This window comes from Medicago sativa, chromosome 1 (assembly GCF_051527215.1).
Source record: "Medicago sativa cultivar Bolivia chromosome 1, Bolivia_mono, whole genome shotgun sequence".
In the NCBI taxonomy this organism is placed as follows: domain Eukaryota; kingdom Viridiplantae; phylum Streptophyta; class Magnoliopsida; order Fabales; family Fabaceae; genus Medicago; species Medicago sativa.
In genome coordinates this window covers 30440797-30455280 of record NC_140749.1, presented here as the reverse complement: position 1 = coordinate 30455280, position 14484 = coordinate 30440797, and the positions used below count along the sequence as shown (strand labels likewise).

Here is a 14484-nt window from a genome sequence, read left to right as displayed (position 1 = left end):
CAAAAGTGTGAAAATAAGATAAAATACATCTATAAAACAGGTGAATATCTTAGTAACATTTTTATTTATTCTAAATTTCGATAAATAAACTTATTTATGGTAGATAAATATATATTATTGGGTAGCTATTTACTAAATATACTGACATATTTACCGAATATCTTGTCAAAAAATATTTAAAAATAAATTATTTAAATTAGGCACACAACATAGCTTCGCCCCTGGTTGGGCATAATTAGTAAACTATTATTTAAAAAATAAACATTATTCCAAAGACAATTATCAAATAAATTGCATCTAAAATTATTTTTAATTCATTGTAATAGTCAAATTATCTCGTAGAAATATATTCGAATTTAATTCTGATATAATTTATTAATGTATTATTTACTAACCGGATTTGTCATAAAGTAGTTAGGATGGTGATTGAACCACCACGTTAAGGTTTATGGAATAACTTTGAACATAATTTCAATTAGACGTTAGTTTGACTATATACATGATACAAATTAGATCAAATAAACTTTTAGAATCATCTATCAGTGTCTACAATTTTATCTACATAACTAGTTACAAACCCGTGCTTCGCACGGGGTTCAGCTACTTTTTTGACAAAATATTATATCGGAATGATAAATCGCGAAATGATAGATAATTATAAACCATAATACAATATTTAGAGTATTCATGCATTACGGGTTACAAAATGAAATATCCAAAATGGCTTGATCACGAAAACATATGAAAACATATTTAGTCAGCAGTAGAAACACTTTTCTATTAATAATTGATATCTATCTATAAACCAATGAAACCCTATTACCAAAGCTTTAACGTATACCAATGAAAACCCTATTACCTGATTTATATCATATTGTCTTCCAGCTTCAACGAAGGTCGCATAATCCAAACATTTGTGATGCATGGTCTAAAGTATGGGGTTCAGTAACGTATTTTGTAAAGAGATTGTTCTAAAGGAAAAATGAGTAAATTAAGGGAGATAGCCGCAATTTTTTTTAGAGATTTTTGTCGTTTATAAATATGAAAATCAAGCAAGCATATTTAGCAATTATGAGTAAGAAGATTTCAGCAGCTTGGAGAGATGTACAAATTACGGAACATTTCTATTCTTCGTAAATTTGAGAACGAAGGTCGCGTGCTTCGCAATTGTTATTTATCTTATGTTCATAATAGTAGGATGCCCAGATGATTTAGTAGACATTGAAATTTTTATGCAAGTGAGCACTCTTTTTTTAATGGATTCACTAATCAAAACTTTCAAGAATAAACCTATCATCCACAAAATATATACTACATAATGCAAAATAATAAAATAGAATTAACTTGAATCAATTAGCATTAAACCCTTATTTTCCACATATGCTGCAAAGTTGAGGGGGTTGCATATAAATAGGAATCATATCACTCAATATCAAATCCGATAATTGCAATGTATTTATAATCATAATTTCCATGGGCATGACAAATTATTATGCTACAATTGCCAAAAGAATATAAGCTGCCAAAAGGACAAACTCTATGAAGAGAAACAAATAAAGGTAGTGAGACATTCAGATTGCCAAAAGAAGTAACTTATGAAGAGAAAAAATACAAAGTGCTATCGGATCATAACGAACATGAGTCTAAGTTGTTGTTGTGTGAGGCGTTAAGATTTGCAAGTCTTAATACAATTGGAGTTAAAAATGAAAAAGTCATTTCCACTTCTCAATTCAATCAATCTACATCACAAAATACAGAGAGACAAATTTGGTTATGTCACAAAGATGTAGAACAAATATCTCAAAAAATAGGAGAATAAAAATGAAAGAGAAAGAAGGTAAAAATACCTCAACAAAAATAGAAGAAAAAGAAGAGCAATTATAATGCACTGTGATGCACATGCACCAGCTTATTTGTGAATCGTAACACATAAAAATGAGTTAGGAGTGACTTATTAGAAGTTAATTTTCTAGATCTAGGACACAACATTAACAGTAAAAGAGTATGAGAGAAACATGTATATCTCAACATCATGAAAAGTGATTTAATGTATATTAGTCCTGGTCGAGAATGGATTTGTAATTGTTTAATTGATTCATTTCTATGGTTTGATTCTTCAATTTTGATTATACAATGTCACCAACTTTGATTAAATTATCATACACAAATTGTCAAATATGAACCAGTAAGGCTGCTATTAAGCTTGTCCCCCTAATTAATCTATAAACATATATAATAATATGATTTATTCACTCAAGATTACATATATATAGCTATATCTATATATATGTTCAAGGAAAAGAAGCCCTCTTTTTCATCAGTTTCTTCAAAGTCAATGACAAAGCCTTTGCCATCCTGCTTCAAATAGTCAGCCATTCTGGCTCTGGAATCTCAATCCTCGAGCTTTTAAGGATCTCTGAGGAAATTTTGTATTTGGAGTCCCTCTCATGCATGATATCTGGCCTCACTAATCCTGGACTCACCGCTTATGGTGACATCATAAGGGCTGGTGCACCTACTGGAAGCCTGTCCCTTGCATTTCCAATTTTCATATAAATATTCCAACATTAAACATTACATAACAAATTTTAGTAAAATGGCAAGTCATCGTATGAAATTGTTCCATCATACCTCGGTCAACCTACCACGTACACGCTTATAAGACTGATAACTACACCTTTCAGCATCATGAGTAAAGCTTAATGTAAGAATCTCGGCATCATGAGCACCCTGAAACAATATGCAGGATACAAATGACCATGAACATATATGTATACACGTGGAACTGTGCACAAATTTCTACAACAAAAAATACACAAACTCACATTAAATTCTCCAATACCAGGAAATACCCAGCCTAGGCATTCTGAAAAAGAAAGATATCTAAGTTCTCCAGCAGGGCCAAGTCCTACCTCAATGTCTATCAGTAGCTCAGATTCTAAGAAATTTGCCATATTCTCTCTATAACTCTTCATATAGTCGCTATACATTTGCATCAAACACCAATTAAGGGAACTAAGCGAAAAAGTGAAATACAATTTTTTATATGTCATTGCTAAATACGTGACAAAGTTAGTGAAAGAAGTAATAATAAAAAGTGGTCGAAAAACAATTTTCAAGTTTTGCTTATGTTTAGGAGTCAAGTTATTCATTTAAACTTACAGACAGTGGAAATTAATTGTGATAGTAATAGAATATGCAAAGGTTAATGTATCTGAACTAAAACAAAAGAATACGGTCGTAACGAATATTTGCATAGGCAACGCGGAGTTTGAAGGACCGTAAAGCAGACCTATAGAGAAAGAGATATAATATGTTGTATGTTGTTTGTTCATGATTTGGCTTCTAAACCATAAGGAAGTTGCGAAAATCAAACTAAACGAACAATAAACCTTACATGAATTTAATATCTTTGGAGTCACGAACCATCTGGAGAAGAAGAGGAGGTTTTTCATTCTTACCATCAGATAAAAATAAATGCTTCCCTGTTTTACCAAGAAACCGCGAAAGACGAGATGCTGTTTTCTCCAAAGAGTGAAATCCACATAACAAAGGAACCTAAAGTATGTGAAATTCCAAAACCATGTCATGAAGCTTTCACCAACACAGATTAGTATGACATGCATATTTTTTTACACAATGATGTTGCAAACTCCTATTTAATTACCCTCAATAACCATCACTTGTAGCAGAGTAATCAGCCAAAGTAAAGGAGACAGAAATTACATTATTTGCAGTAAAGTTTCATCAGACAAATCACACAAAATTTAATAAAAGAAAACATGATATACTACATGTCCAAAAGAATTAGCTGCTTATGCCCTCTACAACCAAGGTGCGGCGTTGCAGACGTAATAAAATTAATAGGCTCCAGTCCTGCAAGCTTGTTGGCTGGTAGCGAGCAATAAGTCCATTAGTTTGTCCTGATTTGCATTAGAAGTTAAATGCCTAAAGCAATGACCTAAAAGTGATACTAACTATATAAATTATACATGTGTTTCAAATATTAACCATGCTGACTACCTAAAAGGTGAATGCCATCTAGTATGTAACAAACAAAAATATGGTGGGAATGAACTTATCTTGTATATAATTAAGCCAAATTCTGAAATTCATATAGTTGAAGAACTGGTAGGAAACAAAGTAACAAATTCCTCCATACACAAATCATTGAAGATATTTTGCATTGGCTGCAACAATGCATTGCAATTGTTGCTGCATAAAATAAGTTATCACCAATCTGACCATGGGTAAGGAAAAAAATTGTGAGTCTTCACATACACTAAGGAACAACAAACCTAAATATAATCATCAGGAACTAAAAGAATGAAATGAATCAAAAATTAATTTTTATCCTATTCACTCATTATTATAACATAAACCAACATTATTTCTCAATAATTTGTGACTAAGATACATACATACTTATAACAGTCCATATGCAAGATAATATACATGCCATTTATTCAATAAATACCTACTTCAACCATCAATGAAGTTCAAAATTCCAAACACAATTATATGTGTTCTATGCTTTACCTTGTCCTTGAGACCACCTTCAAGTGGCAAAAACCACCTCAATTCATTTGTAAAATAAAACAACTTTCAAATGATGTAAAAGCATATTGGAGACTTACAAATCCTTAGACAGGACCATGCAAGATTCATAATTCAGATTTGCAAACACAACATTTACATAGCTTTTCTGCTTACTTTCAGATATGGCAAAGCTCCAATTACATTGTCATAGTCACTTCTGTTGACTTGAATCTGTGTACCACAATAAACAAAAGTTAGAGATGAGAAAATTAAGGGAAAAATGAGCAAATCTACCTAATCAAATAGAAGTTTCCTATTTACAAAACAACATATATTTCAGCCATAAATAAAAAAAAAATATTGAAATATGGAAGCTAAGTTGATGTATCATAGGATCATCTTCACCAACCTTCATGAACAAACACAATTATAAAAGTCAGAATTCCTACAAACAAATCTAAACACTCACAGCCAATCCAAACATACATCTTTAAAAAACATGGCAATTTTGGTCTTTGATAGCAATAAAATTGATTCGAATGAATCTAAACACACAAAAATGAAAGCTAATATTTGCAAAGAAATGTGCAAATTTTTTGAAAGGGCAAGCAGAGATAAAAACTTGGTAAGCTTTCAAGAAATCAGCAGCATTAAACATCTTTTGGCTCATATATAATATTTGTGTACTGGTACCAGCACCAACCATGCGCTTCAATCGCATTCGCAAAGTAATGAGCCATTCTCTGTGATGCATCACCTGAAGGACAAGAATGCTTCCTATTCTGCTTCAACAATTCATTAGCAGTCCTATTGTCATTAGCAGACACAGCTTGTGCACACAGAACCAAAAGGGCCCTCAAATCCACAACATCCCTCTTCCTCCCTTGTTTCTTCGAACGTGCCTTCCCTCCATCAAGTTCACCAACCTGTGTTCTACTCTCCACCACCGATCCATCCTTTTGTTCAGCACGCAACGACACATTTTCTTTTTGTAAGTTGCATGGCCAATGAATTCAAATTTCTGTACATACCAGATGCACCATGTAGAACCTGTAGCAAAAAACATTTTATGCTAAAGTTTCAATTCCACGACAAAAAGCTGAAAGTTGAAAATGAGCAGAAGCAAAAGTGTATTGCAAATTGCAAAACTTTCGTGATAACACCAGATCACACAATAAATTTCAAGATCTTTGCTCTTGCAATCGCTTCTAGATGGCCATAACCATTGCATTGAGAATTATTTCCCTGATTGCTGTGTTGGAACTGATATTGGGGAAAAGGTTTTAAGGCAAGCAACTGGTTACATGGTTGCACAACTCTAGAAATTTCAGAACTTGAATTGTGCTACCAATTGCTAGTTTTTCAAAAATACTTTAAAAACAATTCTCCATTAGAAAGATTAGGCAAAAACTAAACTTCTAAAAGCATTGAACCACTTATTTTACATTATAATCATACATATTAATATTATATGTAATATTTAAGCCATGAGGTGCATAAATATGCTTCTATCATATCCTTGCAAGTGATCCAAAGGTATGTGAGTGTAGCAAGAGAGTGAAGAAAGAGAACATACAAAATCCTTGAAACACAGATTATCAGCTCCAATAAAGCTTGTTCTCCCTGCCAAGATGAAAGTAACTGAAGTCAGATATCCAATTTCACAGAAAAACCTAACCTTTGAGAATGACCTCACGAACAATTGGCCTTACCACAAATTTACAATCACAGATAAACTGAGCATTTAAAATCTCTGGAAAATGAACTCTTACCCAATAGCATAGTCAGAAATCCAAACCACCTCTATCATAGGATCACTATCTACAACTACTTGTCAACAAAATTTAGTTTGTATAATCTGCCTACTCAAATCTTTTTCAGTTTACATTGAACTGTTATCAATAGTGCATTTCATAAACCCATTTTTATCTTCATCAAATCTAACAAACAACTGAACCTCAATAAGAACACCCAATTCAAAATTTAAGCTACAAAATTTTAATTTCATCAAATCTGACAAATGAAAGAGTACAATATGGCAGACAGATGCATATAAGGATCATTTAGCTTGTGAGAATTCTTTCAAATTTACTAATATATTAAATTCCTTTTCTTAAAGAGTGATAAAGAAGCAAGAAAAATATTTTAAGTGTAAGATACAATATGATGCTTTATTCTCTTATGTTGATTCAATACACCTATATATAAACAACTTCAACAAATAAAAGTTCATATTTATGTATCTTTCCATGATTGGTACTCATGAAGTTATTGTGCTGCTTATGAGCTTTGGCGTAAAAATAAGGAAGACAGGGAGGAATATCAAGGTTATAAGTTGTTTTTATGCGTATTCTATATATCATTGTCACATTACCAGAATGCTCTTTTCTGTAAAAAAATTCTTTGCATTGGGACTAATCTAAACCTATTTCAGATGGATCGTTCTAGAGGTTTTGAAATTGAGACCAAGAAAAATGATGAGACCAGACAGACTATATTCTAAATAGACTCTAATGTCATAATTTAAATGCACATGCTTCAGTTGCTATCTTTCCAACATTACTGCTATCATACATCTCTGCTATCATAAATTCAAGAACATCATAAGAGAATAAAGCATCATATGTAGATTTAATAGTGTTCAATGCTGCAATCCAGATAAAAATCAAGTACTAAATCTCAAAATATCTAATATTATTGCCAAAAGTCAATATTTTTTAGCACATCAAATCACAGAGCAAACCTATTTTCTCTAGAATCTTGTGCTACCAACTGTAACCATCAAAAACACCAAGCTAAATGTATCAAACCAAATTATATCAAAATCCTCTCAAAGTTAAACATGAAATTGAGACATAATCTACAAATCCTCAAGAAAAATGATGAGACCAAACAAACTATATTCTAAATAGATGTTAACAGGTAAATTATTCACCAAATAAGAACAATTCAATCATATCAACCACAAGAGTCTTCAATTAATCATATCAAACAGACTATAACTTTCATTTTCACCAATTGAAAACCCATAAAAGTATTTTCAAAATCCAGACACACATTTTCAGCAATAATTTTTTTTTACAATCCCTTCAACACCAAACAAAATTTCCAAAACATGCATACCAAAAAACTATAAATCATAATACTCAAAATGAACAGACCATACCATAATCAAACTAAACATATATTTTCCTATAAAACAAACACCAAATAAAAAAATCAACATACATGCATAAAAAAAAAACCACCAAACATACCCAAAAACATGTCACAACACATGCAAAATACAAAAACAATCACTCAACATCATACAAACACAAAAAACCTCAGAAAATTACCTTGTAAGTATGGTGGCTTAGTAATTACCATTAATACCTCTTCTATGGCCTTATCTTTCTTAGCTTCAATTGCCCTTACGACCTTGATTTCACCATGGCATGTAGCAAGTTCATTAACCTTTTCTGCAACAGATTAAAACTTGTTCATAATTATTTTTTATGGCATTTTAGATAGTAACATATGAGAGGATCCATATTGAACAGATTCATATATCACTGAGACTACAAATATGCCATCAATTTTTAAGTCATCAAGTAAACAATTCATGCATCACCAATTTTAGTCAATTTCACAAACACCTTATGTGCAATTTATACCAAGTGTGATTTCATCTCAAAAGAATCAATTTTTTCACAAGTTACTTCACAAACAAAAACATAATCACACCAAAAACAGAATCAACAACCAAAAAAACCCAGAATCACCAAACCACAAAAGCAAAAACAAAAATAAAACAGAAAACACACAAAACTCATTCAATCTGAGACATGCATGGCATTAGATTCATGAAAAACCCTAAAATTCCCTTTTCCCCCAAATGAAAACCTAACCCTAAATTCATCAAATTTCAACATGCATGAGGGAAAGGAAAAGGGAAACTCACCTTAAAATTAAAGCTTGCCTTCTTCTCCAATTTCCCTTCTTCCTCCATCGGCTTCTTTTCCTTCTTCTCCTCTCCCTCCCTTCTCTCGTTCTGTTTTTTTTTCTTTTTTCTTCTCTGTCCCGTGTTCTGTTTTCCTTCTTGTTTTTTTTCCTTTTCTTCATCAACAAAAAAAAACACATATATTGGTAGGCAACTCCATTTACTAATTTACGAAAATGCCCTTATTAAGGGCAAAAGTGTAATTTCAACGGACTATTATTTTTATATTTAGTTTAGTAGATGTATCACGGCAGCAAAAAAGCAAAATAATTTTTGTTAATTTTTTGTGTCGAGTAATCTAATGGCTAAATCACACATTTTTAAAGTGTGGAGAAGTAGGTGTTGTGAATTCGGACAAAATCACACCAATGAAACAAAGATGTGTGGAGCAAAGAAAGTAGTAATCAATAGATAAAGTAGTCTCAAGTAACAACGACAACAACAACAACAAAATATACTTAAGTCTTAGTGTAGAACAACATCACTAGCATAATCAAAGCAATAAAGATAAGCAATGAAAGAAAGGAACAAACACACCAAAGATTGTTTATCCAGTTCGGTCCAATATGACATACTCTGGGGGAGAGAGCAGCTATTCAATCCACTAAGATGAAAGTGGTACAAAGAGGTTGCAAGAAATTAGTTAAGAGCTCACAAAGAACAAACCTAATTTCTACCCATTTTTCAAATCACTCACACTCTCAATGAATCCTAAGAGAAAACACAAAAGGAAGCTTTTTGATCCTTCCAACCCAAGAGAACCTCACTACAAAAACATTCAACCCTAAAGTTATCTCCTTTGTATTCCCAAGTTTCTCTCTCTAAGCCACACACAAAAAACTTGAAGAATGAAGCCTTAAATAGTGTTAAGAAACCCACGACATCGTGCCACGTTACCACCAATCGTGCCACGATGGAGTAGGTAATAGTACAATTTTATACCTTATATATCTACATCGTGCCACGTGAAGACACCATTCACTAGGGATGGCAATTGGACCTAGGCTTGATGGGCACCCGCAAAAAATACCCACAATGGGTAGGGTAAAACCCTGTTTTTATGGGTATGGGCTTGGGTCCGGGTAATTACCTGCAAATTTAGATGGTTATGGGTGCGGGTAAGGGCATTATACTACCTAGCCCCGCAACCAGCATATACATATTTATATAATATAATAAATAATTTATTTAATTTTGATGTACAATTATTTAATTTATTTAGCTATTTAAGCATAAAGCTAAACCTAAAAAACTAATACGATGGTTGTTTCATCCTTATCTTCATAAGTTCACGAGCTACAAATTTATGATTTAAATCAATTTGATGTTTATTTTAGCATGCCCTTATTTATATGTATTTTGAATGTTTTTATTTTAATTTTCAAGGAATATTTTGGATGTTTTTTTATTTGGCTAAATACTACAATTTCTACTATTTTATGAGTTGCTTTAAAAAAAATTGAATCATAGTTTTATTTCAATTGTGATGTTTTTTATTGTCTTTTTATAATTAAAGTGCGGGTAATGGGTACGGGTATGGACATTTAGGTGCCCATAGGGTATGGGGAAGGCCACTAAGTTGTTACTCACGAGGGTATGAGTTCGGGTACGGACATTTTTTACAAACACGGGTATGGGGAAGGGTACTATAGTACCCTATCCATTGGGTACCCATTGCCATCCCTAATCCCGCCGTGAAGACTCTACCGCCACTGTGTCGGAGCACCGCACACAACCGTTGTCACTTTCTGATCACTACTGGACAGATCAATTATCAGTCTAAATATCCTTATTGCACGTATTTACAAGGCTAGGTACCTCCCTCGCTGTGATTTTCTACATTCCACATTGGGACATTAACCTATCTATGTGTGAGGAGCCTCTGTAACTCAAAGTTTCTTAAAGGCATGGAGTATATGGAGAATAGGAGATGGAGATGTTATTTCGGTGCGGTATAACAAGTGGATTACGGGCGACGTCTCTTTTGTTCCACCACAAGGAGACAACTTTCGTCTTTCTAATTTACGGGTATCTCATTGTTTGTTACCTAATGAGAAGGTGTGGGATGTTCCTTTTCTAGGTTCAATATTTGAACCTAGAATTTAATCTGGAAGTTGAAAGCACGTCCTAAGTTAAAATTTTAGTGTGGAGAATTGCCAAGAATGTATAGCCTACAAGATTGCGTCTTAGGGACAAGAGGGTTAATTGTGAGGCGCAATGTGCTCTATGCAATTCACCTCAAGAAAACAATTTTCAAGTGTTCTTTTCTTGCCCATGCAGCATTAATATGTGGAACATGTATGTGTTGGCTTCTTCTATCAACTTTGTTTTGAGACAAAAGTTAAACTACAGTAGCACTATTTTTCGCATTTTACAGGAGTTGTCTAGTGGTGATTCTTCACTTATTGCTTGCATTTTATGGAGTATTTGAAAGCAACGCAACAATAAGGTATGGGAGGTTGTTTCGCATGTGCAATGCTTTGTCGTAGAAAGCGCAGAATCCTTGTTATTTGATTGGGAATCACTGTAACATGCAAAGGCAAATAAGGATGTTGTTATGAACCATGTTACGCAAGCACAACCAACAAGATTAGCACATTGGGCCAAATCGAGCCAACCCGAGCAGAGGTAGGATGAAATACAACATTGACGCATCTTTCCCTAATCATGAGAATAAAGTTGGTATATGAATATTGAAATTCTAACGCACTTGCTTTAATATTTTTTGTAAGATGTTTTAACGTTTGCGATGTTCTGTTCAATGTTTCAACATCACGAAATAAACAGAAATAAAAACAAGAAAATAAATGACAAGAAAGTAAAGAACACAGTGAGTTTGTTAACCCAGTTCAGTGACAAACACACATACTCTGGGGGCTACCAAACCAGAAAGGAAATCCACTAGTGTAGTCCTTATTCAAAAGCTCTCAGCAAACTCCTTGTTTACACTTTATGACCTAGGACCTACCCGTATAGACTTCAACCTAGGAACTCCTAGATCTGAGATCCCATCTCACTATCCTAATGGTCAGTCACAGCCCCTGTGACCTATCAGACCTAAACACAAACACAAAGATGAAGTTACCTTCAAACACAAACAACTAACACCTTGTTTCACAACTTCGATATAGTACACAAGAGTATCAAACTCACACAAACAGTCCTAAACAAGTATCACAAACGATACAAGAAAGGCTCGCAATAAGGTTCTAAACTTGCGTAACAGATGATACAAGAGTAGAGCGCATGTTCACTCAAAACCCTAAAAATCTAAACTTTTTAGTATGACGGCTTGAATGATCAATTACGTCTTGAAGTCTTGTATATATACTGAAGCAGCTTGGGCCAAATACTTAGTTTGGCTTTAGAACAAAGCAGATCGGTTCAGTTAATCTGCAAAACAGAAATCATAAACAAATATGGAAAGTCCTAAAATGTCGGAACATCTTTAGGATTGTTCCAACCAATAACAAATATTTCCTAAAAAATAAATACTACTTTAGAAATATTCCACAGCTGATTTTGTATAGATATGCGCGTTGCTTGGACAATAAGATAAGGAAATATTGTTTCCTTAAACAATAAAGGGCGAGCGTACAAATAGGCATGAACCCAGGCACACTGAATCGTGTCAGGATGTTGGAACATTGTATCCAACATCTTACAGAGATGACTAACCACATGTTGGAACATTGGTTCCAACTTACACAACAAGGATATTTGTTTTAGCAATAATGCAGCCAATACAAATACCCAACAAATATGCATAAGGATGAGGATGATGCCTTTGTATTGGCTAAGACGAAATGTTTCAATCTGAAGTGTGATGTTTATATTGGAGAAGCTTTGGGTATATTGTCAGCTCTTTCATGGGTTCACGAATTGAGCCTAGGGCCATATATTTTGAGCTTGATTCAAATATAGTGGTAGATAGTTTTACGTCTAATAGGAATGATGCCGCAAAATTTGGAAATATAATTCACGATTGTAAAACTTTATTTAGTCAAATTTATGAAAACTCTAGTGTTGAGTTTGTGCGGAGACAAACAAGTGAGGTTGCACATGAACTAGCAAAGACAGTCACATTAACAGCTAGTTTTCAGATCTTGGTTAATGCACAAAATTGTATTGAACATATTTTGATTAATGAAATGATATAAGTTTTCTCATCTCAAAAAATGAATTTTTTTTATTTTTTTTTTTTGGTGGTGGCCGGGGTTCGAACCCCAGACCTTGCATATTTTATGCATTGTCCCTAACAACTGAGCTAAGCTCACAAGGACAATTTTTTAATAGTTAAATATACACTTTATTCTTTCTTAAATAAAAAAAAAGTACCTTTATTCTAATATCAAATCATTATTTAAGTAGAAAAGCAATCAAGCAAACGTGTAAGTCAAAAAGATAGTATATATGTACATAAATTATCAACAAGAATAACTTAAGATTTTGATTAACAAAGTAAAGCTCAGAGATTAAAGAAAAATGTGGTCACCTATCATATCAATTTTTCCCCAACAAGTTTGCTTTGAACCTTAAGTTGATAAAGAAGACAAACCAGTCAATCGTACACATTGCATGTGAAAAACAAAGCCTATCTTGATAGCTGTAGTATATAGCTACCTTGCTTTGCATCAACATCCATATAATATAATTCGATTTTCCTCACACACTCTTCTCCTCTTCAATAGACACGTATGCTAGCTTCATTTTCCCATTGTGCATTTGTCTAGCTAAACAAGTTACATTAACAAGTGACATTGTTTGTGCTATTCATGTCAAGGTATACTCTCCCACTTGTATGTTTTCAGTCATTTCTGCCCCTCTTAATTTATCCACGTAAATTCCCTTCTAGATAGCTTCCAATTTGCCACTTTTGGCAAAAAGTTTTGGAGCATGAAATTGGTTCCCTAGCTTAATGGAAATACTCTCTTAGTGATTTAGATTCTTAGAATTGTGTTCGAATTTTCTTAGTGTTATTTTTTGATTCCTAGCTAGCTTCATTGGTTAGTTAATTTAGATTCCAAGCTTTGAAAGGACCAAAGGTTGTACGTACTTTTGCATGACCAACCAAAACTTAAATGGTCGCATATGTGCAAAGGTTCTTGACTATGAACCAGCATCACTTATGCTTGCTTCTAATCAATTGAGTAGACTAGTATGTATTTTGTATAATGTATTCATACATGTAATAAATAATATAATTAAGCTCGTGAGTATATAAAAAAATCGAAAATAGTAAAGACATTAGTACATGTTCAATTTTTAAAAATAAATTATTGATCATACAATATATACATATACACACACATTAGACTTTGAAATTTTTAATATTGAAACTTTACGATTAGTTTAAGAGCTTAACTACTATGCAAAGAAAGTATTAAAAATATTATAGATATATACAAATCACACATCACCATATAGATAATTGTAAATATATTTTAGAAAATATTATGTGGTTCTATATGATAAAATATGCTTGGATATTTTAGCATATTTTCACACATATATAAAATATGCTTGGATCTGTATAAATTTTTCTAAAGTTATCAACGAATTTATAATTTAATTAAAAAAATATTTAAATCGCTATCAACAAACGTTATTAATTTACCTTGTCGAAAATTGGTAAACAATATGTCGCATTTTTGTGAAAGAGATTTGGCTATTAAATAAAAAATGAGATGAAATAATTAGTTTTGAATTACGACTTAAAATATGCATATAATTAATTTTATTGATACTATCTCTTTTTATTCCGCTAACGTTTGAAAATTATGAATGATGTTTCTTTATGAAATTTTGATTTTCATTAAAATTAAAAATAAAAATGTTTGTTGCTTTCGAGTTATAATAAACCAAACTAGCCATAATTATCTATTTTAATGATACCAACAATATAACAAAAAAAATATAATCTAAATTTTTATATTTTTTTTTAATGACACCAACAACAATCT

General features: G+C 32.5%; 1 protein-coding gene across 10 annotated transcripts; it reads right to left on the bottom strand.

The window, feature by feature from the left end:
- Positions 1-2075: 2075 nt before the first annotated feature.
- On the bottom strand, positions 2076-8631 carry LOC146954193 (beta-amylase-like). 10 transcript variants are annotated; one of them, XM_085715078.1, is made up of 10 exons: positions 8483-8631; positions 7878-8000; positions 6116-6162; positions 5243-5589; positions 4714-4770; positions 3761-4240; positions 3398-3558; positions 2826-2982; positions 2632-2730; positions 2076-2532 (listed from the first exon to the last, which is right to left on the bottom strand). In XM_085715078.1, exons 6-10 carry the CDS (start codon positions 3782-3784, stop codon positions 2446-2448), a joined length of 528 nt encoding a protein of 175 aa, XP_085571204.1. In that variant the 5' UTR covers positions 3785-4240; positions 4714-4770; positions 5243-5589; positions 6116-6162; positions 7878-8000; positions 8483-8631; the 3' UTR covers positions 2076-2445. The 10 variants fall into 10 exon arrangements, 8 of the variants coding, with proteins under 8 accessions (XP_085571204.1, XP_085571175.1, XP_085571191.1 ...); XM_085715049.1 differs by having other exon boundaries at positions 3761-4556; positions 4638-4770; positions 5297-5589; XM_085715065.1 differs by having other exon boundaries at positions 4638-4770; positions 5297-5589.
- Between the last annotated feature and the right edge of the window lie 5853 nt (positions 8632-14484).

Bases quoted from the DNA above. Each gene is read 5' to 3' on its own strand.
- LOC146954193 (XM_085715056.1), bottom strand. From the start codon at position 3,784: ATGTTTTCTTTTATTAAATTTTGT. The intron at 3,559-3,760 runs GTGATTTGTCTG...CACATACTTTAG, and splicing joins TTTCTTTTATTAAATTTTGT to GTTCCTTTGTTATGTGGATT. The intron at 2,983-3,397 runs GTAAGGTTTATT...GCAAATGTATAG, and splicing joins TCCAAAGATATTAAATTCAT to CGACTATATGAAGAGTTATA.